Raw genomic sequence first — 25,695 nt, 5'->3', positions numbered from 1 at the left:
ATCCTGGGGGAACAGGAAGGGGTGGCAAGAGGCAAACTCTGAAGCCATCTGGGATCATCATTAACTCATTCGCTCGTGGCCTCTGAAATGCAACGCCGACTGCGCTGTGAGCAGCAGCTTCGAGCCAGATGAGAGCTCCACGTATTCTCCGTTTCTTAAATGTTCTTCTGCCAGTTTCTGCAACAGGGTGCCCATCTCCTTGCAGCCGCCTCGCCTGACCCCCCAAGGCTTTGGCCGTCAGGGCAGCCGGCCTTTGAAACTACTAAGAGCAGAAACTGTATTTCAAATGGCTTTAGGTGATGTATTTATTCTTCGCTAACAGCGACAAAAAGGAGTAAGTGAAGAAGTATGTCAAGAAAGCAGAGAAAAGCAAAGGAAAAGGACAAGAGGAGATGGACAGAGTGACTGCTGCTGACATAGCCTTTATGGGAAAATACAGAAAAAACCATAGCGGCAGAAGGTGCCGTATCTTAACCCCAGGGACCAGGAGGCCCGGGCTTGAGCTTACTGACCTGGCTGGTGTGTGCCATGCCCGGCTGGTCCCTCACCACTGACCACATCCCACTTCTCGCTGTCCTCAACAGAGCATCCCTCTTCCAGTTGACTAATTGCTAATTATGGGACTGGTGCATCAGGGCACTCACGGAACTATGCAGTGTGTCCCCACACAACTACACTGTGCTAGAGGAAAAGAGTCTCCTTGCTTCAGGCAACCAAACGCTGCTGCCATAAATCTCTCCCCCCCTCTCCAAGCCTGCGACTAAGGGACCAAAACCTCAGACCGGCCCAGGATCATTCCCAGAAGGAGGACACCAAGGGACAAAGGCTATCCGGGCTGCAGAGGTCATGGAGGACAGCAGCGGATGCTGCTAACCACTGCGATGTGCCAAGCTTTGTCCAGAGATCTCATACAAAAAAAAAAAAAAAAGAAAAAAAAAAAGGTAATGACAAACTACAGCTGAAGATCAGGATGTGTGACCTGTTGGAGAGCGCTGGGCTTGGGCAGCCAGGCCAGAAGATGATTAAATCCAAGTCCCGTGGCAGCACCATGAGGTCTGAACTGGAGACAACACATGAACTATGGGGACATTTGGGGACGTCATCCCAAGAGTATAAGATTACTCAGACTCTAGAGACACGGGGAGATGGGGGATGCTGTTCAGCTTGGCACATGTGAACTGACCTACACAGTACACCAGGGAACATCTCAGAGGGCTGGTTTTGTCTGCACGCAGGGCGATATGAGATTAACCATCAGCAGCATCCTGAATAGCACGTGGGTACGGTGCTAAGTTTGAGGACTGCCTTGAGGAGACATTTTACATGTGATAACTCTCCCACCTCACCACTTTAGACAACCCTGGGAGCCAGCTTGTCTGGGTGGGCAGCTTTTGGGACCAGAACCCTCCATCTCCCTGCTCCAGGCCACAGCTCTACCGGTGGCCGTGGATTTCTAAGGAGACACCAGGACAGCCACAGGTCATCTTGCTCAGGTGCAAATGTTCTAGGCTAAGCCAAAACATTTCTTTTTCTTTTTTAGACTTACTTGATGTAAGTCCAAAAACTGAGATGACATCAAAGAGCCCATTGAGTAGATCCCCTCCAGAAACACACAGGGACTTTACCTCGTTAGTACAAACGCAGTTTCCCTGCAGACTTCCTGGGAACAGCTGAAGCAGCATCGCACTTCAAAAACCAGCCTGCACATCACAGGGGTGGGGAGGAGTTCAGTTCTGGCCCAGGATTGTTGACAACTGTTTCAAAGCCCGTGCAAGGATCACACACAAAAACAGTCACAGCCTCGGGGGGCAGAAAATGATCTTTGTCCCCAGGAGATGGGCTGTAAAGGCAATGGCAGGGCAGGAGCTGTCACACAAATCAGTCAAGGAGGGCACGGGGTCTGATTTAAAGGAGAGAGAGAAGAAGATTTAGCTGACGGAGTGATTTACACCTCCTGGAACTGGTCAGTGACTGTTTCTCATGAGCTACAAAGAGGGATGTCCCTTCAGGACTTCAACCCGTGCCGAAGGAGTCCATCTTCTTCTGAGGGATGGCAACTGCCAGCGGTTCTGTCCCTGCTGCAGTCCCCAGCTCGGGTCCACCACTGCCTGGGGTCTGAGGTCACTTCCAGAGGGACAGAGGAGACCTGCAGGAGCCCAGGCTCAGCCATGGCACAGAGTGACAATCAGGAGATACGCTGCTTCCTGGAAGAACTGGAACTGATGTGCAAATAATGAGAGAAAAATGTGGGGCGAGGGAGGGTTAAGGAGAGATTAGTCTGGGGCACACTCTGGGAGATACACAATGTTAAGTATGAGGGCAAAGGAAATGAAAACTGGAAACTCAAACATAGTCAAGAATCCAATCCCAGCCTGGGCAGGAAGTTTACACTCTGCTTCTAAATATACATGTTTTTAAATCAACAAGCTTTCTTGTTCCTCAGCTCTACTGTACAACTACACAGGAGAACTAACCGGATAAAGGCACTGCCAAGCTCTGCCTGGCGAGGCTTGCTGTCCCCAACTAACTAGGTACGGGTGACGGAGATCCCTGCCATGCCCCAGCGTGGAGATCCCAAAGAAGGTCCACGGGAGCAGGATTCCCGGCTCCAAGCACCCTGCTCAGCGCGTCGGCGCCCAGTCCCTCGCAGACACTCTCCTGCGGTCTCCAAGTGCCATGCCTGCAGACCATGAGAAGGAGAGGAAGCGATAACCTGTGAGTGTCAGTCAGATGTGGTGCCTCCTTCCTTCCTGCTCTCTGGCCACTGCATTCATGCTCAGCAGTCGGATAGTCACATATTTTTTTAATTTGATATAATTATCTCCTAGAAATTACTGTACACAGCCTCTTGGGATCTAAAGCAATTAAGCGAAGATAAATTTCTTTCATGGAGCAAGCTGTCAAAGGATGAAGCAATTTCATTCCCCATTTGAAGTGGAAGCTTTGGGTCATGCATGGTTTATTTGAAACAATGCCATCACCTAAAGCTGCTGATCTTATCTGCCTCCCTCTGTCTCTCCATTTCAAACCGCTGAAGATGTGCAGCGTGGCACTGCCTGAAGTGATGACATCTGGCACCGGGCCAGCTACAGAAACAAGCTGCTCCTCCCCGAGTCTGAGTGCAAGAGGCCAAGCATTCCTATTAAAAAGGGGGAAACCGAGGTGAAATCTGGGAAGAGCTGAAAAGTGGGAATCCTGCCCAAGGGAACAGGAGACCCACGAGCTACAGGAGGAGCGAGGTGCCTGCAGGAAGAAGCGGCACTGCCCAAGACAGGATGGGAGCACGTAGCGCATCTCTGAGGGGTAACAGTCTACCGGGCTTCCTCTTCCTCATCAGACTGCCCCGAAGCCATCTAAATCAGGCTTCGAGGATTTTATCACAGCAAGAAAGAGCCCGTGTGCTTCAGTCTGTATGAGGAGAGACATGGCAGGACAGAAATTAAATCCCACCAGCACATACATGCTAAGACTCTCAGAACTTCCAGCAAATTCTGTCCTGTCCTCACATTTCACCATGCCAAGTTGTTTCATTTTAGACAAAAAACCCACATAAACCATAAAATAACTCACTCAAATAAACTGTTACCTAAAGTAGTGGGTTTTATCCTGAGAAAGGGGGGATGGCCAGAGATGTTGTGGAGTAGAGTGGTCATGATGAGAGCTCTGCTATCTCCACAGGTTAAGCACTGAAGGTGCTCAGAACCTCCCAGGGGGGGAAGGCATGCTCCACACCCCATACAGGCACCAGCCAAGCCAAGCTTTGTATCCTGAAGCAACTTAAAGGTGCCACCCTGCTAGATGAACAACCTTCATCTAACTATTGGGACCAAAAAGGCAGGGGATATCAAAATGAACAAGTATGAACGAAACCTGAAGTCCTCCTGCCTATTGCTGGCAGCAAACCAGTCCCACTTGTGCCACAAAACGCCAGCAGCCCCCCAGAGCACACCGCGGGCAGGGAACGCAGAGAGCAGCGACCGCTCACATAGGATCATTTAGGTTGGAAAAGACTTGGATGATCATTAAGCCCAACTGTAAACCGAACGCTGCCAAGTCCACCACTAAACCATGTCCCCGAGTGCCACGTCTACACATGTCCGTTGTCTCATCCGCATCACTCACGCAACCTTCAGAAATGCTGCCCTGGGCGTTCAGTCTCTAAACCGCCCAAGAGCTACACAAGACTTGCACTGACAGATTTAGGCAGATAATGGCTGGCAATCAGGCCCCACCTTTCCCGCAGCGACGGCCAGTTATGACACGGGAGACGGTTCCCTGCCGCAGAGGTCAGCAGCACACCGTGTCTTGCTGTACCTTCAAAGCTGCGAGCCCCTTGCTGTCCCCAGCCAGCATTTCCAACTCTTTCCCCACTTTTCTGTTTAGCAACCGCTCCGTCCACACACTTGGCAATGAAATAATCATCCAACGCATCCGTACAGATATTTGCTCCCATTCCCATCCAAACCCATCCACACAACTCCCAGTTCTCCATCCTACAAGGATTTATCTTTATAACCCCAGCATTTCTCGTGTGATTAAGCCTCTTGTAAGTTTAGCAGGTATTACATACTTTCAAAACATGAGGTGTCCCTCCCTGCTGATATCTGGAGGACCTCTCCTTTCCCACGTCAGGGCAGTCACTAGCGAGCAGCTCTCAAGTCACAGGGAAGTCGGTGAGGATGCTCGTGTCTAAAAGAAGGCTGAAGCTGCAGTTGTGAGAACAGGCAACTGCTGAGCAAATGCGACTCCCACGGACTGGGCTGGCAAGAGTATTTAATCCATCAGGTTTCTGCAAAGTTCAGATCAATGTTGATCAAATCTTTGTTCATTAGGACAGATGCTGAAATGAAAAAGATACCAATACTAGAGGGAGCCCACAATATAAGCTGGCAATGGGTACAAGCTCAAGAAGCATCTGGATGACTTAAGACCAGACACGCACATCGGCAGCCACGTCCCTGACACACTCTGGAAGTGCCGCTCCGTGGCCACTTCCCCACGGGAAACATCACGCGTGGACTGACACAGGTGAACTGACACAGCATTAGAAGGACGTAGTAAGCTCCATCTTCTTCTGTCTATAGATGTAAATCTCTTTTCTTCAATAATAATGGGTGCTCTACTAAACGTTACATCATTTATGCTTAAGGAAAATACGGAACCGAAACGTAAATCTGTTCTGTGGTTCACAAAGCAAGCCAACCAGGCAGGCAGTAACTTCTCAGACCTCAGAAAACTCCTTTGTCTTCATACTCAGAATTTGTGTTTATACATCTACCTATCCCAAGTACAGTGAAGTTTGGGGAAAGTTTAGAAATAAATCAATCATGAAAATAACTAGAAATATATACTATTATTGTCTCTATTCATAAGATATAAATTTATAGACAAATATTTGCTACATGGTCAAGAAAATGCTTTATGTAAAATGCTGGTATGCAAAATGTTATGGCAAATTTTGTTAATTTAAATAAAGGATGGGGTTTACCATATGTTTAAGTAAATATATGCAAATATGTTATGGGAAAAATTTTGATTAAATTATCTGGATTAAATATCCAGCATTTTTAGTGTCTCACCACAGACACGGACCAGCAGCAGTAACGTTGCTCATGCAAGGCCTATGTTTGGGAAGAATTTTAACGCTTCCCAGTGAACCTTTACTTAGTACCCCCTCGTCTTCCTCAGGGACGTGGGTGGCCTGGGGCTGAGGCACTGGCCCGAAATCCTGGGTATCAGGGGTTTGTTCTCATCCTGAAGCTAAGGCTTCCTGTGGGACCTGGGTCAGTCCCTCAGCCTCGCGTACCTCTGTTGCCAATCTCTAACAAGGAAATTGCTTTTCCTTCTGCCATAACATGTTGTGGAGATACGTTCATTAATGCCTGGGAAGTGTTTTGACTTCAATGACGGCGAGAAAAGAAAACGATAAATAAGACGATGGTGGTGTCTTCTCTTTCTGATTTGGGACGTGACAGTGTGAGGACACCAAGGGTTACGGCTCCAGCCTGCCGCAGGAGCTGGGCTCTCCATCCTCGCCCAGACTCAGCCCAGCACCAGCAGACGGATTCGGCATCCACGAAAACAACGCGAGGTCCGGCTGGGAGCAGAAACGTGGGGAGCAGACTCCAAGCTCAATGACAGAGGTCACCTTCCGTCTCCCGTAGAGACAGAGTAGATCCCCATCTGTTATTTGGGCTGACCACTCCCTGCATTCCACCCAGTCCACTTCTCTGGCAAGCTTCCCAGGACGTGGATCTTTCTTATTCAGGATAACAATGAGGAGTTATTAATTGGGGCTTTTTTCAGGTTTCCTGAGGTCCTTCCAATAGCTGCGTTGGTGGATACCACATCATCGTCGTCTTCAGCAGGCATGTTTTAAGCATTTCACTTGGTCAAAGACAAAACGTAAGTAGTGCTGTGAAACAGGGTCATCCCCAAAGCTAAAGCAGGGTCAGAGATGAAGAGTCAGGTCAAGGACTGAGTTGAGTAGCGGAATGCAGAGTCTGAGCAGTGGTGGTGGCTCCAGCAGGCAAAACATGAGGCAAAGAGGCAACCCCGAGTCCCAGGGCCCGCCTGAGTGATCAGAAGCGCCACATTAAGTCTTGAGCACCACAAAGATTGTCTGAGCTGAGGCACATGCCCAGGGACTGGCTCAGCCAGCCAGAGCAGCCTTTTCATTTCCTCAAGGTTTCTCTGGGTAGCAATAAGAGATGGCTCATTGGGAGGGGATCCAGCGTTAATGGTGTTTTAATGAGGCCTTTCAATATACTTACAGACTAATCAGCAAATTCCACGAGGTCTGAACTCTAATATGTCATTCTGACTACGCCAAAGTCATGGTGAATACCTCTTTTATAGCCAGAGCCGTGCCCTATCTGGGCCTGCCGTCCTGCCAAGACGAGGCAGGTTTTGTGCCGTTAGGGTGCTGGTGCGGCAGAAGCGAGGCCATTACCTGCTGAAAAACCCCGAGGGAAGCGAAGGCTGCGTGCAGCGCACGCCGGGGAGGTGCTGCACAGGAGACTTCACGGTTTGACTCTCCTTTCTTAGGTCACTCCACTGGTGCCGACTCTGGGAACATGCAGTCAGCGAGTTTCTTGAATAGGACATTTCCCGTTTCCCAAGAGTCCGTGCCGAAACTCTGGAGGCAGCTTTTAGGACAAAAGGACTGAACACAAATAAGTTTTCCATCTCATTACATAAACCTGGCCTGACGATGTGACAGAAGCGAAGATGTTCGACAACGAGCGTCATCTGATCCGTACAAAAAGATCCAGCGCTGCCTGAAACCAGGCATGGGAGAAGACTGATTTATCCTGTCAGTCTCTGCCTTGAGCTGATGATCACATCGCACTTCCAGAAAACACTTTAAAAGAGCCTTTTGCTGACACCAGAGCCAAACTGTGCAGCGCTGGCTGAGGAACCGCACACGTGCTGGTACACGTGCGCGGCTCACGCCCAGGCTGCCTGATTCACTTGGAGCCGACGCAGTGGCTAAAGCGCCCTGTCCAAGAGGAGCCTGGAGGAGAGGCAGAGGTGGATCCAAGGCTGGGGGAAGGCAGGGGAGGAAGGGATGGAAACGTCACGAGCCGCCTGAGCAAATTCCCCACGGCTTCCCCGTGCGCTGGGGTGTTGCTCCCTCCCTCCAGGTGCCAGGAAAGAGGCATCTCAGCGGTAGGGAAGGTTGTTTCTGCTGCTGGTTCTTCCCTTCCTGCTTTCCCCCCACAAGAGATGGGGCTGCCTGGAAGGCAGCACCTCGTACTTCCCTGCGAGCCGCGTCCAGACCACAAAGCCACTCTCGCACTCGCTCAGAGGCGCATTAAGAGAACATGTGTAACTGGATCTTAACACGTTGGCAGGTGGTTCCTCACCTTCTAGTGAGACCGTAGTTCTCACACACCAGCTCTCAGTTTCAGGACAGAGGCAAAACAGCAGGACCCCAGCTCTGCAGAGGGGTGCTGGTCTGCAGGTACTGTTACCCCCCACTCCTCCTCGCCATCGTGCCTGCCTGGTCAGGACCGTGGGATCTGTTAACGCTTGGCTGTGGCAAAGTAGCCGCACAGCTTTGAACCCTGCTGCCTTCACACTCTTTCGGCAGCTTGATGCCACGGCTGTGCGTCATCAGGCAGGCGGTTGTCCTCAGCCTGAGCACTCTGCACGGCTGGGACGAGAGGACGTGAAAAGCTAGTATGCCCCAGAGACTGCAGTGCACAGGATACGGAGTGGATTAAAATCTGGTCAAGAGGTCTTAAAATGTCAGCGTAAACAGGAGGGCAGTCCTGGTGGGGCCACGGGGGAGCTTGCTTGGGCTTATGCTGCTTAACAATAGGTTCAGTGACCTAGACAAAGAAAACCTTTACTGATAAAGCCTGCAGATTAGACACCGTCTCCTACCCTCCCCATCTTTGACGAGAGCAATTCACCGACAGACAAAAAACTCAAAATCGCTCAGTCGCCTATTCACGAGCAAACACCACGCTGTTCCATACAGCTAAATGTAAAGTTGTCCCTCTAGGAGCAAAGGTTGTGGGATGCTGGTAGCATCTGGTGGGTACGGAGGAGAGCAGCAGAGCACAGTGGTCACCTTACAAGCTGCTGCAGCAGCTCACAGAGCAACACACGGAGCCCGGACAGCCACAGCTCAGACGCACCATGAGAACGGCTCGGGGGATCCAAACCGTGCCCCAGGGGCCATCACGTCTCTCACTCCATCTATTCAGCTTATCGAAAGAGGATGGGGAGACTTGGGATGCGTTTGTATATTGGGGTCAGAGCAGCAATGGAGGGCTTCCCAACCTACAGCAAAATTCAATTAGTGGAAATTGAAACAAAACGAATTTAAGCCGGAAATAACGCACACATTGAACGGCGATTGCAACAATTTGCTAAGGATCCCAATGGATTCTCAGCCTTTCAAAACCAAGGCTGAGTGCTTTCTACAAGACCTGCTCTTGCTCCCTTGGAAATTTCCCTGTGGTTTCCCGAGGAAGAAGAGACCAGAGGAGATGGCCACAGCTCCCCCGGCTTGCCAGCATCCGGGGCTCTCCCGGGCTGGGTTCCCCGCTTCCAGCACTGACGCACACCACCGTGGGCTCCTCTTTGAAGAGGGGGTTTCTGACCTACACATTCTTCCCAGAAGCTCCCTGATGTTCAAAGCACCTTGCTGACAGACAGGCAGGTGTGCCTGTGACAGTGGCCACCTCCCCAAACCCGGCACGGGGTGGGGAGAGAGCGGCCCCCCAAACAGAGCCCTAGGCAAGGCACGGGGGAGTACTCCAAACCCAGCTGTGACATTTCCTTTCACCTATACCTGTACAGCTGTTTCCTACAGGGCTCAAGTGAGATGTGTGAGGCTTCTGTAGGTGCTTGGGAACAAGATGGAACAGAAACGCTTCACACCTGGCCCCAAAATTACAGCACGCTGGAAGGTGGCCAACATAAACTGGCAGAGTACCAGTTGCAATGGACATCAATTAAGCAGCCTGTCATCCTCAGACTGCAGGGTTTTCTTTTGCGATCTGCATCGCTCCTTAAGCCTTCAGCAGCACCAGCGCTGGAGTTTTCCAGATGGGATCATTTCCCTCGGATTCCACTCGCTAGATTTATTGCAGATTTTTTTTTTTTTTTCAAACCCACCCCCCCCCCTTTTAAGAGCCTGAACTATTATTCCACATTGCTGATTTCTCCAGGGCTGTATTCAGTGTCCTCGTGCAGCGCTAGTGCTTGTTTGCCATGAGTTCCCTTTACCTTCAGCTGGAGAAACGCAGTTTTAAGAATATGCTCAAAACTCTCATAGCTTAAAGAACGATTAAAAACCGAGAACAAACGACAAATGAACAAAATACCTCCCTGGAAAATGCCCTACACATCCCTAGGAGATGCAGCAGCAGTCACCAGGACAGCACTCGTGCCCGTTTCTATGACGGTATGTTTAAAACAGCCTAACAGACACCAGCGTACCCCCCTCTGCCACCCAGAGCTGGGGACACGGACTCGGCTTGACACTTCCCATGTGCTGACGACACCCGGCAAAGGCAGAGCACAGAGAGGCTCCCGTGGTGTCCACGCAGTCCCTGGCACTTGCGGTTCAAGGAAATGCCAAGGATGGACAAGGAGTTCAAAGCAGGTGATATTCTGCACGCTACCTTCGCGTTGGCATAAAATCCAGCCTCTCCTCCATGACGCAATGACATCATCTTCCAACATGGCCCATAATTTAGCCTAATTGCCTTTTACAATCCAAAGGCACCACATGAAAGGGAAGGTCAAGGCTGGGATGGAGTTCAGATACTGGTCAGAAAATGTAAACATTTCTAACTCCGCCGCCTCGGGGCTGCCAGCTCCTGCCAAGTCCCCACTCCGAGCAGGGCTGCCTGTGGCAGGGATCTTTCACTGCTTGTTTGGAAACCGAGGCAGGCAGGAATGGAAGGAGTTTTTCAAGGATGACTCCTCCTTGGACTCTCCTACTTGGGGCTCCGATCTCTGCTCACAGTTTCCCTTTTCCTCTCTGGACCAAACTCCAAGTTGGAAGCTCTCGCTCTCATGGGCTGAATGCATTTGCCTGCCAGCTGGAGGGAGATGCTCAAAGGCTATGGAATGGGAATATGGAAAGGATGCTGAGAAAACAGTTACATTTACTCACTGGGGTTTTCTCTCTGCTTACAAAGAGTCTGTACTCTCAGAGTCCTGCTCTTGCTACCCTTCCCCCCGATGCCTTGCAAGAAGTTCTCCCAAAATCACTGTAGTGTGGCCACTAACATGGATTTCATCCCGGGCATCCCAGGAGGCAATACGTCTTGGAAAGGACAAAACTTCTGGTGTTTAGAGGCATGACAGAGCCTGGTCACTCCGACAGCTATTCCTCCTGGGCTTTTAAACCTGGGGTTGCCTTTCCAAGAAGCATCAGACACGACTACACATTGCCAAGAGATATCTGCAATTCTTAAGAAGACTGGAATACAATAAATAAGCGAAGTGAATAACAAGACTGGACTAATTTTAGCCCAAACCTACTACGAAAGGCTCCTAAATAGCTAATTCAAAAAGACTGCTGGCTCTACAAATCTACAGCATGTTGGGACAACTAGAGAGGGTAAAATCTGGACTGTCCACTTGGGCTGGACACTAGAGAGGAAAGAGATTCGTGTTTTCTAAGGAGAACAAAGTTTGGATTTTAGGCTATCTGCACTGACAGGTGAGTAGTGCAAATAGCAGGAAGCAAGTACTTGTGAAAGAAGAACTGCACCAAGTGTGGGAAGCCAACTGGCCACCCTGGAGCTGGAGTACCCAGTTTGTAGGTCTGAAACAGTAAAATATTGTCAGTTTTTTTTTCAGAGCCTTGCATTTTAGGGCTTTCATTTGCCTGGTGAGGTGAGGCAGGGTTGAGACTAGCTGAGTGGTGAGTATCAGAGACAGTCCACTCCACACATGAGCATGCACATGAGGGAAAAAAAAAAAGTGCCTTTCTGTTTGAGAGGAGGGAACCACAGTGACTAGCCCTATAAGCATATGTATTAATCATGCACCGTCTGGTTTTAATCCACACACTGCTGATCCTGCGTCTCACTGTATTGTTATCAGGGGAAGGAGTATTTCTCCTCAATCTTATTCACCAGCCAAAAGCCTGAAAATGCAAAAAACACATTTGTGAAGTGCCTTCCCAAGGACCCTGGGCCCCGGACCTGGTGAGCTGGGGCTGCTGCCTTTTTATTGGCGTTTAAAAACCTTTTATTAACGTGTGTCAGGGCTGGGGGAGGAGAGAGAGGCTCAGGTTTCAGGACCCCCCAAGCAGAGAGGTTTATTGTGGGAAGGGACATTAACACTTTCTCCTCCACATCTCCCTGGCTGGGGCATGTGGCAAAGCGCGCGCTGCAAGCACAGGCTTGGTTGGGTGATGCACACGTCGAGCCCAGGCACAGTTTGCAGGGATGCGGGCAACCAGTGATGCCATGTGCCTCCAAAGAGGAGAAGGACCTCCCTGTTCTGCTCTGTGTCAGGCGATCTGCAGCCCTCTTCCAGCCTCACCACCAGCTCCGCTGCAGAGCAGGATGCTCCTGAGACAACAGGACTGAGAGCTGAGGAAACCAGGACATGCCCCAGGTTCCCAGGGCTGCACGAGAACAGACCCACGCGCAGCTCAGATGCACCATCACGTGGACTTGCTTTAACCTCAACGCGACCCAAGCGTTTTCCATTACAAGTCCCCCACAGCAGCACCACGCACCACCTGACGAATCCACAGTCGTTACCTTCCTTCTTCCTGAATCTTAACCCAGCCACGCTGCTGTTCCCTGCTCTTGCCTTGGGTACCACGCTGGGTGAGTGAGGTCCTGGCAGCGTCTCCTTTGGCTGCAAAGGCTGCAGACGCAGTCTGACAGCTCAGGCACCAGGCTGCATAGTTTGCTGTTGACTGGTACGTTCGATGGTGTTCCATCACACAAGCTGCAATGGATATCTGCCCAACATACGCCCAGGAAAACATCACCAAGTTATGCTCACCCTGGAGCCAGCTTTTGTTGGTTACAGCTTCAATGACAAGAGATGATGGGAAGCTCTAAGTGTCACACTGGCTCCAGCAGGAATCCGAACGCACGGCTTCATGGCAACGAACGGAGTTAGAACATTTTCACTCAAAATAAGAGCCAGGCCAAACACTCAAAAACTTGCTGAGAAACTGGCTGAATACTGCACTCCATCTGCTAAATGGGACGTGGAGAACAAAAAGAAGTGGGAAGCACAGTGTTTGTCCTACGTAGTTTAGAAAACAACCATCCTCTTGGTGGAGCCAATAACCTAACACCATTTTAAGCCCAATACTCTCCAGTCTTGCCTTTCAACAGATTCCCTTCCTCTGAAATTTTACAAATTGATTAAAAAAACTATGGTGCAAAAGCATGGAGTAAGGATTTGGAGCATCAGCAAGCAAGGTGAGATATTATCCTTGCAGTAAAAAGCCAACCGCCTCTTCCTAGCCATGCCAGTGATAGGAAAGGTATCGCAGCAAGCCTCCCAGAGCCACTTTGATGGAACCCTCCTCCCAGCCCACAAGACATTCACAGGGTGCCGTATAAAGACCCGTACATTTTCTTTGCCTCTCCAGCAAAGAGCTTTCAGGAACTTGGGCTGAAAACTGGGCCAAGACTGAGAACACGACAGAAAGAAATTGGGTGCAGAAAAATAACTCCTGCTAAACAGCAATGAAAAATCAGTACTAGAAAGAGTTCTTGCTGCACAGAAAAAACATTCACCTGCTCGCAGCTCAGTCAATCGACAAACAACAAGCAGCATGCAAAGGGGAAAATTCCGGCAACGTGGCTGGATGTGGTACGTGCCAGATGGAACTGCTCCACTGCCGTGCCCGTTGCCATCGCGTGATTAAGGCTCGGGGATACAAATCCCCTTGTGCCACCATGCTCAGCACGGACACAGCACCCTTCCACTGCAAACAGCCCAGAGATGCATCTGCTGAGGATGCGTCTGGGCTCTGCACGCTAAAAGGAGGGCAAGGAGCAGATGGTGGACAGGGGACTGCACACAAAGATCCCCCGGTTAAGTTGAATTAGGGGCTTCTTTGCAGGGAACTGCCCTTTTGTATTTTGCTCACAGTTATTTGTGAAAGGCATATGGGTTCACGCCTCTCAGTCAGCTTGGTCTGCACTGCTTTCTGCAATACCCTACTTCTGGAGAGTCAAATAATTCACTTTATTAATACTGCAGAGGAAGATTTGTGGAACAAGGTAGTCATTCGTCTGTAATGACGCAGTTGCAACTCCAGTCCCTTTCTACAGCTTTACAGAATCACAGAAAAAATTGAGTAGGAGCATCCAAAGAGGTCACTTTGCCCCCTTTTGCAAGGCAGTTCAGCTCTGTCCAAGTAGTACCTGAGAGAGCCACCAGCCTGCTTTTAAAAATCTCCAAGGCTGAAGAGATTCTGCAGAATTGCTGAGGAGGCTGCTCTCAAGTGCTTAACTACCCAAAGGTATGAAGCCTTTCCTAAAGTCTAGTCTTAATCTATTTTGCTGCAATTTATGCCCATTCCTTCCTGTACTTTTCAGCATGGAGCTGGAGGACAGCTTGTTTTCCTCCACTCTGCAACAGCCCACTGCATTTTCCCCGAATTTCCTCTAAACTAAAAAGTCCTGACTTTTCCAGTCCCTTCTTGGAAGTCAGGCTTTTGAGATCTCTGCTCTTTCTCACTGGCCTCCCCTTAATCCTCTTGGGTGTCTTCTGCAAAGTGAATATGCACACCTGCTGTTACACCAGTCTGACCATTAATGAAAACACCGGTCAGTACTGGATCGAAAAGAGACATTGCAGAACCCATTGCTTCTGCTCAGCACGTCCTGGGAAGGGCTGGTACTGGTGGGTTCCCTCCGTCTACCTCCGTGTGATGTGTTTGCTGCATTAAGGCAGAGACCAGAAGACAGCGCGACGCAACAGGGGCTCAGACCTGCGCAAACACGAGCGAACGCCCAAGCCTGCTGGGTGGGATCAAAAGTCAGCTACTTTCAAACCAAACAAGACCCACAGAGGTGGAAAAATAAAAAAGAAAGAAGCAGGGGGGCATGGACACAGCCAGGGCTGGCTCCTTCTCTCTGGAATCTGTGTTGGCCTCTTCAGCAGAGCTGAGCCAGTACCACCGTGCCTGATAATCCCAGATGGCTGGGTGGCTGCTGCTGCACTGCGAAGGGCACCAGCTCCCGCCAGCGGTGTTGTACGGTTTGTTTATAAAGCACCAGAACCAAGGGGAGCCAGGACAGTGAGAAAACTCAGCTCGGAAGCTCAGGTGTAGCTACAGGTCAAAGATACGTCTCTTCTTTTACGCACACGAGCGCAAGTGCCTGGCAGGGCAGGTAGATGGCACTCCGAATAAACCGGTGTGTGGTTAGAAGAGGCAGAGTTCAGGGAATACCGACCCCCTCCCACAAGTTATGGGGCACTGGCCTGGGCTGCTCAGCCACCTTACCTGCCTGCTGGGGGCTCTGGTTTGTGGCTGCTGGGGAAGGAGTCCCTGCGCAGAGAGCGGGGCAATGGGACTGTCCCCAGCAGAAGCCCAGTGAGGCCACAGCACACACTGGGTGAACAGGCTATCTTAGGGCAGCAATGGCAACCACACGCTTGTTCCTTTAACCCCTTCGAATAGAGCCTTGAAAATCTGTTTTTCCACAGTGACTTCCTGGTCCAAGGTGCTTCCCCAAACTGGGAGAGCTCTCAGTTCTACTGGGACCCTGTGCTCCTCTGCTGTGGGCAGTGCTGTGAGTATGGGCTGGGTAGACAGAGAAGTGAAACAGAAATTCGCAAATTTGCACCTCTTGGGTCCCTCTGCGACAAAGGTCCTAAATTTCTCACCGTCATTTCAGGAAAATGTCAAGAAGCGGTACATGAGAAGGCACACTGCCATCGTCACATGCAGGCTCTCCACAGAAACCAGCCCCTCTGTCTCCACTTCTCCTCCCGTAGCACCAACCACTCGGGGAGACAACGCTCCCAGATGAGCAGCGTTTCTGGTGCTGCGATTCTGCCTCCAAGCAGGAAACTGTTGAGAGCCACTCTTATCCTGCTGTGCCTCCAAGGGCGTGCAAAACAAATGCCATTGTGCCTCTTCCATCCCCCATCAGGTTCAGACACGTTATCCAACAACAGCCCCCAGGTCCCTTCTGGCCAGGTGGTGGCAGAGAGCAGACCCAAAACCCCACATCAACAAGGGAACTGATTTCATTATTCTAAAAACAAACAGCCAAAGGAAAGTTCAGGCTAGAATGGGCTCCTAGAGCAAAGAAAGGAAAATAGAGAACGGGCAGTGGGGAATGCTTCATATTCCTAAAAGCCTTTTGTACGTTAACACATGGTGTCTGCTTCTCTCTAGTCACCTATTTATCACTCTCCTCTTTAGAGAAGGAAAAAAGTCCTGGCTGCCTTCCTAAGGCAGAGTTTTGTGGCCGGGGGGAGGGGGAGGGTGCTTTAAGCATGATGCAAACCATTTGGAGTGCACTGAGAGCACTGCCAACACAAGCTGCACTATTTAAACAAGTGAGGAAATGATCGTATATACAACATGCCAGCGAGCACACACACACCAGAGGAAGTCGAGAGGGGTTTTCATGACACAGAGCTGGATGTCAGCGGCTGAAAGGTCGATATTTTCCCTTAACACCCTTCTCAATGACTTAATCGTGTTCCGTTTGCACAGAAAACTTCCCAAGAATAAAAGTCTGGAGGAATCGAGGGGGGATGTTTGGCCTACTGCTGACCTTGTCCGAGGTCCTCTCCACGTAGCAGGGCTCCTGGGGGGCGACCAGCAGGGGAACGAAGCCTGAGAGCAGCCGATCCTCTTCCAGGCTAAGCAGGGCAAGGTCGTCATCTGGGTCCTTGTACAAGGGCACCTCCGACTGATTCACTGTGGTCAGTATGTTACAGAAGTCAGCCAGCGTCGCCCACACATCTACTGAGACCCTGGGAGAACGAGGAGAGACGTGAGCAATTCGGGGCTGGAATGCGTTGGGAGTTGCCTGCAATGCTGCAGCGAATACCAGAGAGGTGAGGCGAGGCGAGGCACGCCACCACCGCTGCTAACCTACCCCACCGGGAGGGCTCCAGGCGCAGCTGCGCTGGCACTGAACCCAGGAGGGCTTGTAACCCTCGCCTGTGACCGCTGACACCGACCGCCCCGTCCCCCTGGATGGGGACGGCTCCCAGGATCTCGCCTTTCCCACCTCTGCCCGCTCCCGAGCTGGCACACGAGCAGGAAACAGCTTCCCTGTGCAGTGCCGGCGGGAACCCAGCTCATTCCAGATGGGAAAAACGCTGCTTGTTACTCAATTTTAAAGCCTGCTAGGAGGACAGACCGATCCCCTGCACTGCTCTTGGGACAAAACAGGCACCTGGGGGGCTCCAGCCCAGCCCGGGGGGGGCTTCAGCCCAGCCCAGGGAGCTCCAGCCCAGCCTGGGGCACCCTCTCCCTCACCTGGCTGCAATCACATGCTGCAGTCACACGCTAAAGCACAGAGATTTTTTTAGTTAAACCCGAGGCACAGAGGGTTAAGCTGTGTTTTGCTTCTGGCCACGGTTTCAACACTTGCGAGTGACCTGCAAAGCTGCCTCTGCGGTGTGTCACCTTCCCCGAGCGGCAGTGACGCGCGGGGAGCCGGGTGCAGACCCAAGGACACCGGCAGCCCTGGACCGCTCTCCGCGCATCCCCACCACACATCCCCATCACTGAGCACACCCTGGGGAGGGCTCAGCACCCCAGAGAGGGCCAGTGCAGGAGAAACAGGCCACAGGCACAGGGCCACTGCAGCCGACCAGGCTCGCTCCTGTTTCTAAAAGCACTCACATTGGGGTTTTTCAGTGCGTAAACTGGGACAAAAGCAGAGAAATGGGGAAACTGGGGCTAATCTGCTTCTGGTGGCAGTGAGGAGGGCTGCTACTCCACCCCACACCTCTGGGGCACCGAAAAGCGCAGGGCAGCCAGCATCACCGGGGGTGCAGCAGTGACCAGCGTGGCCCGAGGCAGCCCAGGGCTGGAGGGAGGCCCCCTGCTCTTTGAACTGCTCCAGGTGGACAGAGTCTGCACTCGGTTATTTACGGGAATCAATGTACCAGGAAAGCACACTGAAATGAAACATCTTGTTTTCAAGAGCGTCCTGGGAGCCAGGCAGAATGAGGAGCCATTAATCAAAGCCCGGCACGTAATCAGCACACATGTAACGCAGAGTCGCCCACGTCCCTAAGCCAGCCCCAGCCCGCGCGCTGCAGAGGAGAAGAGGTCCTTCAAAGCCCTCTGCACACAGACACCAGGAGCTGGGTTCATTCACAAAGCTCCATCGCTTGGCTCAGCCAGGTCTGGCTGTCAGAAATGTTTAAATATGGAAAAAAATAAACAGTTGCAACACGTTTTTCGGAGGGATCTGTCCGAGGCCCTTTGTGATGTAATGGGAAACGCTGCGTTTGTGCTACCAGCTGGAAAATAAACAGAGCTGCGAGGGTTAAAAGGAACTGAACTTTCCACGACCCCTATCTGCAAAAGAAGAAAATAATAAGAGGAATGATCCACTGCCCCACAGCCCTGATAGTTTATCCTCCGGCCCAAGCTGCAGAGACAAGCACCGGATGTGATAGGGCTGCTCTGGGCCACCTCCAAGGCGAGCTCTGCCCATGGGAGATGCACAGGGCTTGGGAGGCTCAGCCCTCCCCCAGTGCCCTGCTGGCAACTGGGCTGGGCTGCCAAAGTCCAGTCGTACAGCACTGGTGGGGCCCCGCCAGCGCGGGCTGCGACCTGGGCTCGGTGGCAGCGCTCGGATGAAGGAGGTGCAGAGGCTGCAGGCATCGGCGGGGGAGAGGGACGGGGAGAACGCCTGCAGCCGCCGGGGAATGAGCATGCTGGGGTGTGGGGGACAGGCACCGATGCAGAGGATGTTCCCGGGGGGCTGAGACAGCCAGGTGGATGGGGCCAGGGTGGAGGAGAAGGGAAAGAAACACGTTGCAGAGACCTTGCCTGTATTCCCCAAGAAACGGAACTGCAGGCAGGGGATGGAGATAACCAGTGAGGGCGGGAGGGAGGCAGAGAGCAGCGGTCGGATGCTGGGCAAGATCGGGATCCACAGCGGGGCAGGGGTGGTAGCGGGGTGAGGGAGCAGCACAGATGAAGTACACGGAGCCATCTCCCTCCATGGGGCTTGGCACCTCACGTCAGAAAAACACCATGTGAACAGTCACCGAGCCGACGCTGCTCACACCCTTGCAGCCACCCAGCCCAGCGGTCTCCTCTCCTCTTCCCCCCCGTGGCTGCCTGCTCCCAGCCCTTCCGGCTGCGCTGCCAGGCAGGGCAGCCCCTCATCATCCCCAGTGTGAGAACAGTCCCTGTCACTTTATCCCCTTCGTCCCCAGCTCCCTACAGCTTCGCAGTGCCTTGCCACATCTGTCCTTTGCGCTGGATGTGTTAGGTTTCCACTCTGAGCTTCCTTCAGTCAAACCACAGCCTGTGCTGGCTCCCTGGGTAGCAAGATCTCTCTGCAACGCAACCCTGAGCAGCTCTGCGGCAGCAGCCAGCAGCTGGGCAGCACCCTCTCACACGCAGCACCCTGCAGAGCCTTCAAACAGCCAACAAAGAAGAAGGTGTTGGTGTTTCCACTTTGGTTTTCTCCTGCGATGCAGAGGTAGCACTGCAGAGAGCAGGTCTGACAATTTTCTACCTTCCCCTTGGGTGCAGCTCCTCCTCTGCAGTGCGTCTCCCAGCACTGGCACCACCAGCGAGGCTGGCAAAGCCAGCGAGGGCTAATGGCTCGTGCCGCCGACACCCCACGGCCCAGTGGATCTCCTCCTGGGATGTGCACTCACCCTAGAAGGTCGCACAACACTCAGGAGCCTGGTCAGGCACCTCGTCCCCACTGTCCCTTCCCAGGACGCCACCGTGGCCACCTCCAGACATTTCTGGCTAGCGTCACCCGACAGCACTGTGGTGCTGGAGCCTCTGCAAAGCGATGGCAGGCCCAGGAGCCTGGAAGCGCTGCGTACGCACAGTGCCACAGCTTCAGTGTCCCTCTGCAGAGGGAGGCCCCGAATTACTGACACCAAGCCCAGGCACGCAGCTCCCAGGTACAGGGACGAGGCTTCCAGAGCTTTTAACCGAGGAAGCGAGAAGAGGGTTAGTGCAAGGTCTTTCCTCAGAACGGGGGTTCATTCACTTCCCCACAGACACATTTACATTTGCTTATTCCACTAGGACAGGAAAAAAAAATAAGAGTTAATTTCTTTTTTATTGCCTCAGGATTCCAGGTTTAATGTAGCTGTCAGTGTGAGCGCAGCCCAGCTGCACGCCGACAGGACGCAGCCCGGCCAAGCGACGGTGAGAGCACCGCACAAGTGCGCAGCCGAGCGAGAGGGCTGGAGCATGGCCCCGGGGCAGAGCGTGGCCCCGGCGAGGCTGGGTCTGTGTGGGGATGGCTCCTGCCAAAGATGGACGTCCGCGATGGGCACGCATCACCGTACGGCGAGAGGCACGTGCCAAAGCGTGGCGCAAGCGGAGGGCGATGAGGGAGATGGGCGCGGGAGTGAGCCTGACGCTTGCCAAATCCCTGCCGGCCACGGTGGTGCATGGTACTCCGGTGTAAGCCACCATCTTCACCGGGGGCTGCCTGGTGATTAATATCAAGCACAATGACCCCATGTTACAAGCCTGCGGGGGCCTGTGGAGGTGGCCATTTCCTGTGTAATACCAGCTTGTTTAAACACTAACATTCAAACTCCACAGCTGCAGAACAAACCCGGAAAGCACGGCGCAGAAGAAGCCCTGCATTGTGTTCCCCAGCCGCCAAGAGCCACGCTGCCGTGCAGATGGCAAATGCCTTGGGCTCGTGCGCACCCACTGGCTCCCGGTGCGAGGCGGCACCGGTGCCCGCCCAGCCCCTGCACCACCGTACAAAGGGCTCTTCATCCCCCTCCTGGGTTTCCTCTCTCCTGGGCCAGGGGAAGCCAAACTAAAAGCAGGTCCTCTGCAAGGAACAAAAGGAGTTGGCGGTGGGAGCTCTTCCCCAAAGGCATTCACCAACCGCCCAGAGCCCCGTGGCACCAGTGATTTCCCCCACTCTGCCCTGCACGTGGTCCCTTTGGCCAGCCGGGCATCCGTACATCCATTCCTCTCCCAGGAACCTGCCCTCGGAGTTAGAGGGACCCTCTCCTCTCCAGGAGCTCTCCTCTCCCAGCCAGCCCCTGCTTCGCCACAGCCCCCTTCTCTCCGGAGCCTTTTGGCTTCTGCTTCACTCGACTTTACCTTTATTCTCAGCCAGGTTTACATTACCGAGACACCTCTGAATCCTCGCTTTGATGTCTCGATAGGGAAACTCTGGTGGCCAACATGACTAACTAAGGCTGAGATCTGCAAAAGGGATTTTCCATTTAGTCTCCGGCAAACTCCATCAAGGTCTTGGCACCCCTGTCCAAGACTCTGTCCATCTCTCCCAGTGGGAGCTGCCATCTCAGTGACACTTCTCCGCAAGAGCAATGTGATGAGAGCGATCTGGCAGATCTCTCTGGGAAGGTAAGCTCTAGAATGTGCTCAGAGCTTTTGGATTTAATTTAATACTTGGTTTAAATTAACCATTTTTAAATGCTTGCAGACAAGTCTCCACAAACCGAGAGGCCCTTCGCTCCAGCATGGAAGGAGCACAGATTCGCCAGGGTCAGCCCTGTGGCAGTTCGTCTGTCTAGCCAGCGGCTTCTCCATCGATTCTTGCGCTTCATTTAGCAACAGATTCACTGCGGCAACAACGTGGAGCAAGGAGAAGCTTTGCTCTCGCCTGCCCAGCCCTCTTCACCCATCTCAGCTCCTCAGCCATATATCCCAAAAGGAGATGGATTCACTTGAACGACAGCAGCCTCCTTGGAGATCTGCCTTTCACCCCATCCGCTGCCAGTATCTCTGCCTTAGGAGATCCACCCTGCTCCCCTCTCCCCAGGACTCCCTGCTTTTACACCCTAATTTCTGCCAATTACTCCTAGGGACAGTTGAACTGAAAGACGCTGCTCCAACCTAGTTGCATGGCAACGCCACCGCTCTAAACGACCGCCTGCTCAGACCCCAGCCCAATGTTTGCCATGAAACACGCAGATGTAAATTAATTTTAAGATACAGAAGTGGCTGTTGCTTGCAGCTAAAAGACCTGGGAACACCTGGTCCACACACACAATCCCCAAGCCACAAGACACTGCTGCTCTGAAGCAGAGATGTCCATGGTCAGGTTTAGCTCCTATCCTGGAAACATCCAAGAAAAGGGCCACGGGAAACTTGCTGAGCCCCTCTCCCAACAGGTAGAGGGGAAGAACACCCCCTGCCTCTCCAATACCCACAGCAGCCCCAAGAAAGGGATCTAGGCAGCCCGTCACTATGGCCTTCTGGCCTGAAAATATGTCCCAGCACATCCTCTGAGCCATGGTGACTATACCAGGGTGGCTAAGAGCTGGATGAACGTGCCAGAGCAAGGAGGGTGGTTTTGGGGAAAGGTGTAGCTCCTCATTCAGGTTGAATTCGGGACCGCTGAGCCCCCAGCTAGGGAGAGGATGCCTGCCAGGAATCGGGGTTCACTCCCAAGCCTCCACCAAGAAGAGGACCCTGAAGACGCAGGGTCCCAAGCCTCCCATCCCGCTCCGCAGAGCCCACTCCTGCGTGGCCCGCAGCCGCACGCCGGATTTCAGCAGCGCTCACCCCTCACACCTTTCCCTCCGCCTCTGTCCAAGGGGGGAAAAGCAGCGAGCTGAGGAATTTGGTGTGGGTTTTCTTTTTTTTTTTTTTATTGTAAGGACTCAAATCCAGCAGTGTGATAAATGCATCCGAGCTACAATTAGGAAGATATATAGCATCAGAACGCGAAGGTCTGGGCAGCGTGGTGAAACGCGGGCTCTCCAGAGCCCCAGCTATGTTTCCCATTATGTAACCCTGGTCATGGGCAGACAGCCAGACTCCAAATGAAAAAGAGACTCTGGCTTGGCACCGTTTCTATTTTCCTATCCTCATTCGGGGTCAGCGCAGTGTCATACAGCTGCAGAGAAAGCTCCGGGGATTAAACCTGGGAAAGACTCCAAGACCAGGACCCGGGTTCAAGTACCAGCTGAAAGCAATAAACCAACTGCCACAGCTGGGCTGAGTTTAGACGTTCTCAAAGTCCCCCAACTCTCTCCCTTACTAAGAACGAGCGATCGTGAACATGGCGAACGCAGCGTGAGCGGAGGCCTCGGGATGTATAGCCCCGGCAGCCCAGGCCCTAGGCTCTGGCGGAGTCTTGACAAGCTGCCCCGCTGGCCCCGAGCCCAGGCCGTCATTCTGGCAGCAGCGCTGGCCCCGGATGAGCTGCACTTTGATGCAAGCTCTGGGCCAGGCCTTTGCTCCTAGGGGGCTGCCAGGTGGGTACGGGGCCTGGTTTTTCCAGAAGCTTTGGCACATTCGTGGCATCCTTGCAAGGTGTTTCTGTGCTTCAGGGGTTGGTTGGTTTTTGGGTTTTTTCTACTGCCCCTTTTCTCTGCCCACAGCATCACGAAGGGCACTGAAAGCGATGGCTGCAGGGTGCTGCGAGGCCGTTTCAGCGCGTCCAGCTGGCTTCTCCATTGGCACTGGTGGGGACCTCGTGGCACGTCCCACCGCTATGACCCACAGAGCACATGTAAAAAACAGCACAGGCCCCTTACTCAGTTCTGCAACTTGGCATCTGCACTTGCTCATCGCATGCTCTTCCCTGCTCCTGAGCTCACCCTGCCCATAAACCTTGGCTTACTCCAACACGCCTGCTGCTCTGACCCATGTTTTACTTCTCAACTTCTTTGAAGCTGCTCCTATCTAAACCCCCCGGACTCAGTGACTCTACCTGGTTACTGAACAGCCCCAGGCCAGACAGCAGGCTTGTGTCAATAGAGAGCTGAAACATTAACCCAGTGCTCCCCTTTTCCTTTCCCACCTCCAGGGAAAATGCTGCAAGTCCCAGGTTGTGCCCAAGAGCGGAGCTGGTTCCCTGCTATTCATCACTACCCACACCTCCAGGAAAGCTCAGCCACTGCTGCCCCAGAGTCCCAGACCACCAACACCCGGCCGCACAATGCTGGGTCAACACAAAAGGTCTGCCAGGTTCCTCGCCATGGATGAGACAGATGCTCTGGGCGAGCCGACGAGCACCAGAGTGGAAGGAGTTGGGAGCCAACGTGAGGAAGGCTGCCCACGCCCCAGAGTACGGGCACAGTGGGACGAGAGGGGCTGCTCAGCCACCCTCCGTGGAGAGGGCAAGGTGGGAAGCAGTTGGGTCTCCGCTACAAGATGAAGACCCTTGCTCCTCCGCCGGGCAGACCAGGACCTTGCGGAGCAGAGCCCCTCAACCCGTACCCACTGCTCCCCAAAGAGCCACGCGCCGTCACGCCACGGGGCGGGCTGCCACCACTGCCTTCTCCCACCTCGACGGGCGAGCGGGAGCCCGCACCTGCTCCGTCAGCCCGGGGGGACGCAGCCCCGCAGGAGGGGGAGGCAGCTCGTCCTGGGGAAGGCGCCGAGCGCTGGCTGCGCAAACCCAATCAGAAATTCCATCTCGAGGCTGCCCGTCGCCAAGGGCTCAGCGGCTCCCTGCGCAGGCAGCGCGAGGGGAAGGGGGGATTGGTGCACGCGGGTTCACGTGACAGATCCCAGTTTGAGTTCCTGCCCAAAGATGGGCAGCAGTTCACATGAGCAGGCAGCGGTCCCACACCGAGCAGCCGACAAACAGAAAACAGACTCCATCTCCACAAAATGAGGCCCAGAACTTCCTGTGTGAGATTTCCATTTCCTCAGCCAAATGAAAAAGAACTGGAGTAAGAGGCAATAAACTAGGAGAGCAGGACTGGACCTGACGCACGGAGCGGGGACCCATTAATGGTTAAGCCACTTTGCTGGATTACTCTTAATGCGCCTTCCCATCACCCTGGGTTCTGGCTCCTTTGGATTAACAATAAGACGTGATTTCAGGCTCTGGATCCGGAGTACCGGAGGCAGATGGAAAATCCTGCGGGAAAGCAGCTACAGAGCATGCTCAGATGCTGTTTCGCATACTCCATACTTGGCCCCTTCACTCGATTTTCTGTCCAAAAATATGCAAATTGCCTAGTCCGCATTATGGACTAATGGGCTGGAATCGGCCAGTTTAGAAAATTAACCCTTTTGTGTGTTCCAGGGGTAGAGACAAGCTGTTTCTGAAGGAGAAGGGAGGCGACTTTTAGAGCTCCAGGAATAGGCAAGCTGCTCCAGGCCAGCCCAGCCTGACCAAGGTTGGCCTGAATCAGTCAAAAAAAGGCAAGGAAACGCTCGTGCTGGAAATGGACTTCCCTCTTGCAGAGAGGAAGGCCCTGCCTGTTCAGCTGGGTGGGCCAGCAGAGCGTGTAAAGGAGACGTAGCCCAACAAAAGCAGACACACATCCTAAGCAGAAGGTAAAAATCCCGCTCATGGGACATTTTCTAACGCACAGAAGCAACGGGCACCCACCAGGCCCCCTCCAAGCCGCTTCACCCCCACCCATGCATCCATGGTCACCAAGGGTGACCACCATGTGTCACCAAGGGTGACAAGTACCCTCCCAAACATCCCCCACACAGTGAGTGTCTCCTGGGTGCTCAGGTCAGAGTGCTACAGCCAGGAGTAAGCATGAGCGAGGGGGAAAGGTGGCACAAGGAGCCCAGGGAGGGAGCGGACACCAGAAAACAGACCAGAGGATGCACGTACTGTTTGGGGAGCTCAAGAGAGGTCGGAGGAGGATTCCAGGTGTCCGGGTGGCCAAGCATCCAGTCTGACCAGACCTTCACACTGGGGAGCAGCTCCTTCAGGTCCTGGGGCAAGGCAGAGACCTTGATGTCATCCTCCTCATCCTCTTGCTCCACCTCTCGTGGCTGAACTGCAAATACAAGATGTGAGAGCTGAGGCAGCTCACCGCAGCCAGGAGCCAGGCTCGGGCAGGGGATGCGCAACACAGACCCCAACATCCCAGGCTCGGACACACAAGGGAACAGCCGCGACCCACAGCAAAGACAGATCTGTTCTCCCTACACGGCCTGGCCTGGGGGACAAGCCGGGATGTGTGTGATCCCTTTTATGGAGGGCAGCGGGGTGCCAGTGTACCAGTCATAGAGATAGGATCCCAAGGTCCCAGTTTTGGGAAGTTTTCCAATAGCTGTCAAAAAGCATGCCCTGCAGCCATCCC

The 25,695-nt window shown here is 53.2% G+C and overlaps 1 protein-coding gene across 3 annotated transcripts in view; it reads right to left on the bottom strand.

The window, feature by feature from the left end:
- Positions 1 to 25,695, bottom strand: part of SMG6 (SMG6 nonsense mediated mRNA decay factor) — a 117,524-nt gene that overhangs the window by 33,396 nt on the left and 58,433 nt on the right. For all 3 annotated transcript variants that reach the window (XM_075771257.1, XM_075771255.1, XM_075771256.1), the window contains exons 12-13: positions 25,221 to 25,389; positions 16,248 to 16,449 (exon numbers count right to left, since the gene is read on the bottom strand). In XM_075771257.1, coding sequence (XP_075627372.1) covers positions 16,248 to 16,449; positions 25,221 to 25,389 — 371 coding nt within the window. The remainder of the gene's footprint in view (positions 1 to 16,247; positions 16,450 to 25,220; positions 25,390 to 25,695) is intronic.

The sequence above is a fragment of the Balearica regulorum genome, chromosome 19 (genome assembly GCF_011004875.1).
Source record: "Balearica regulorum gibbericeps isolate bBalReg1 chromosome 19, bBalReg1.pri, whole genome shotgun sequence".
NCBI lineage: Eukaryota > Metazoa > Chordata > Aves > Gruiformes > Gruidae > Balearica > Balearica regulorum.
This window is presented reverse-complemented; position numbering and strand designations above follow the sequence as displayed.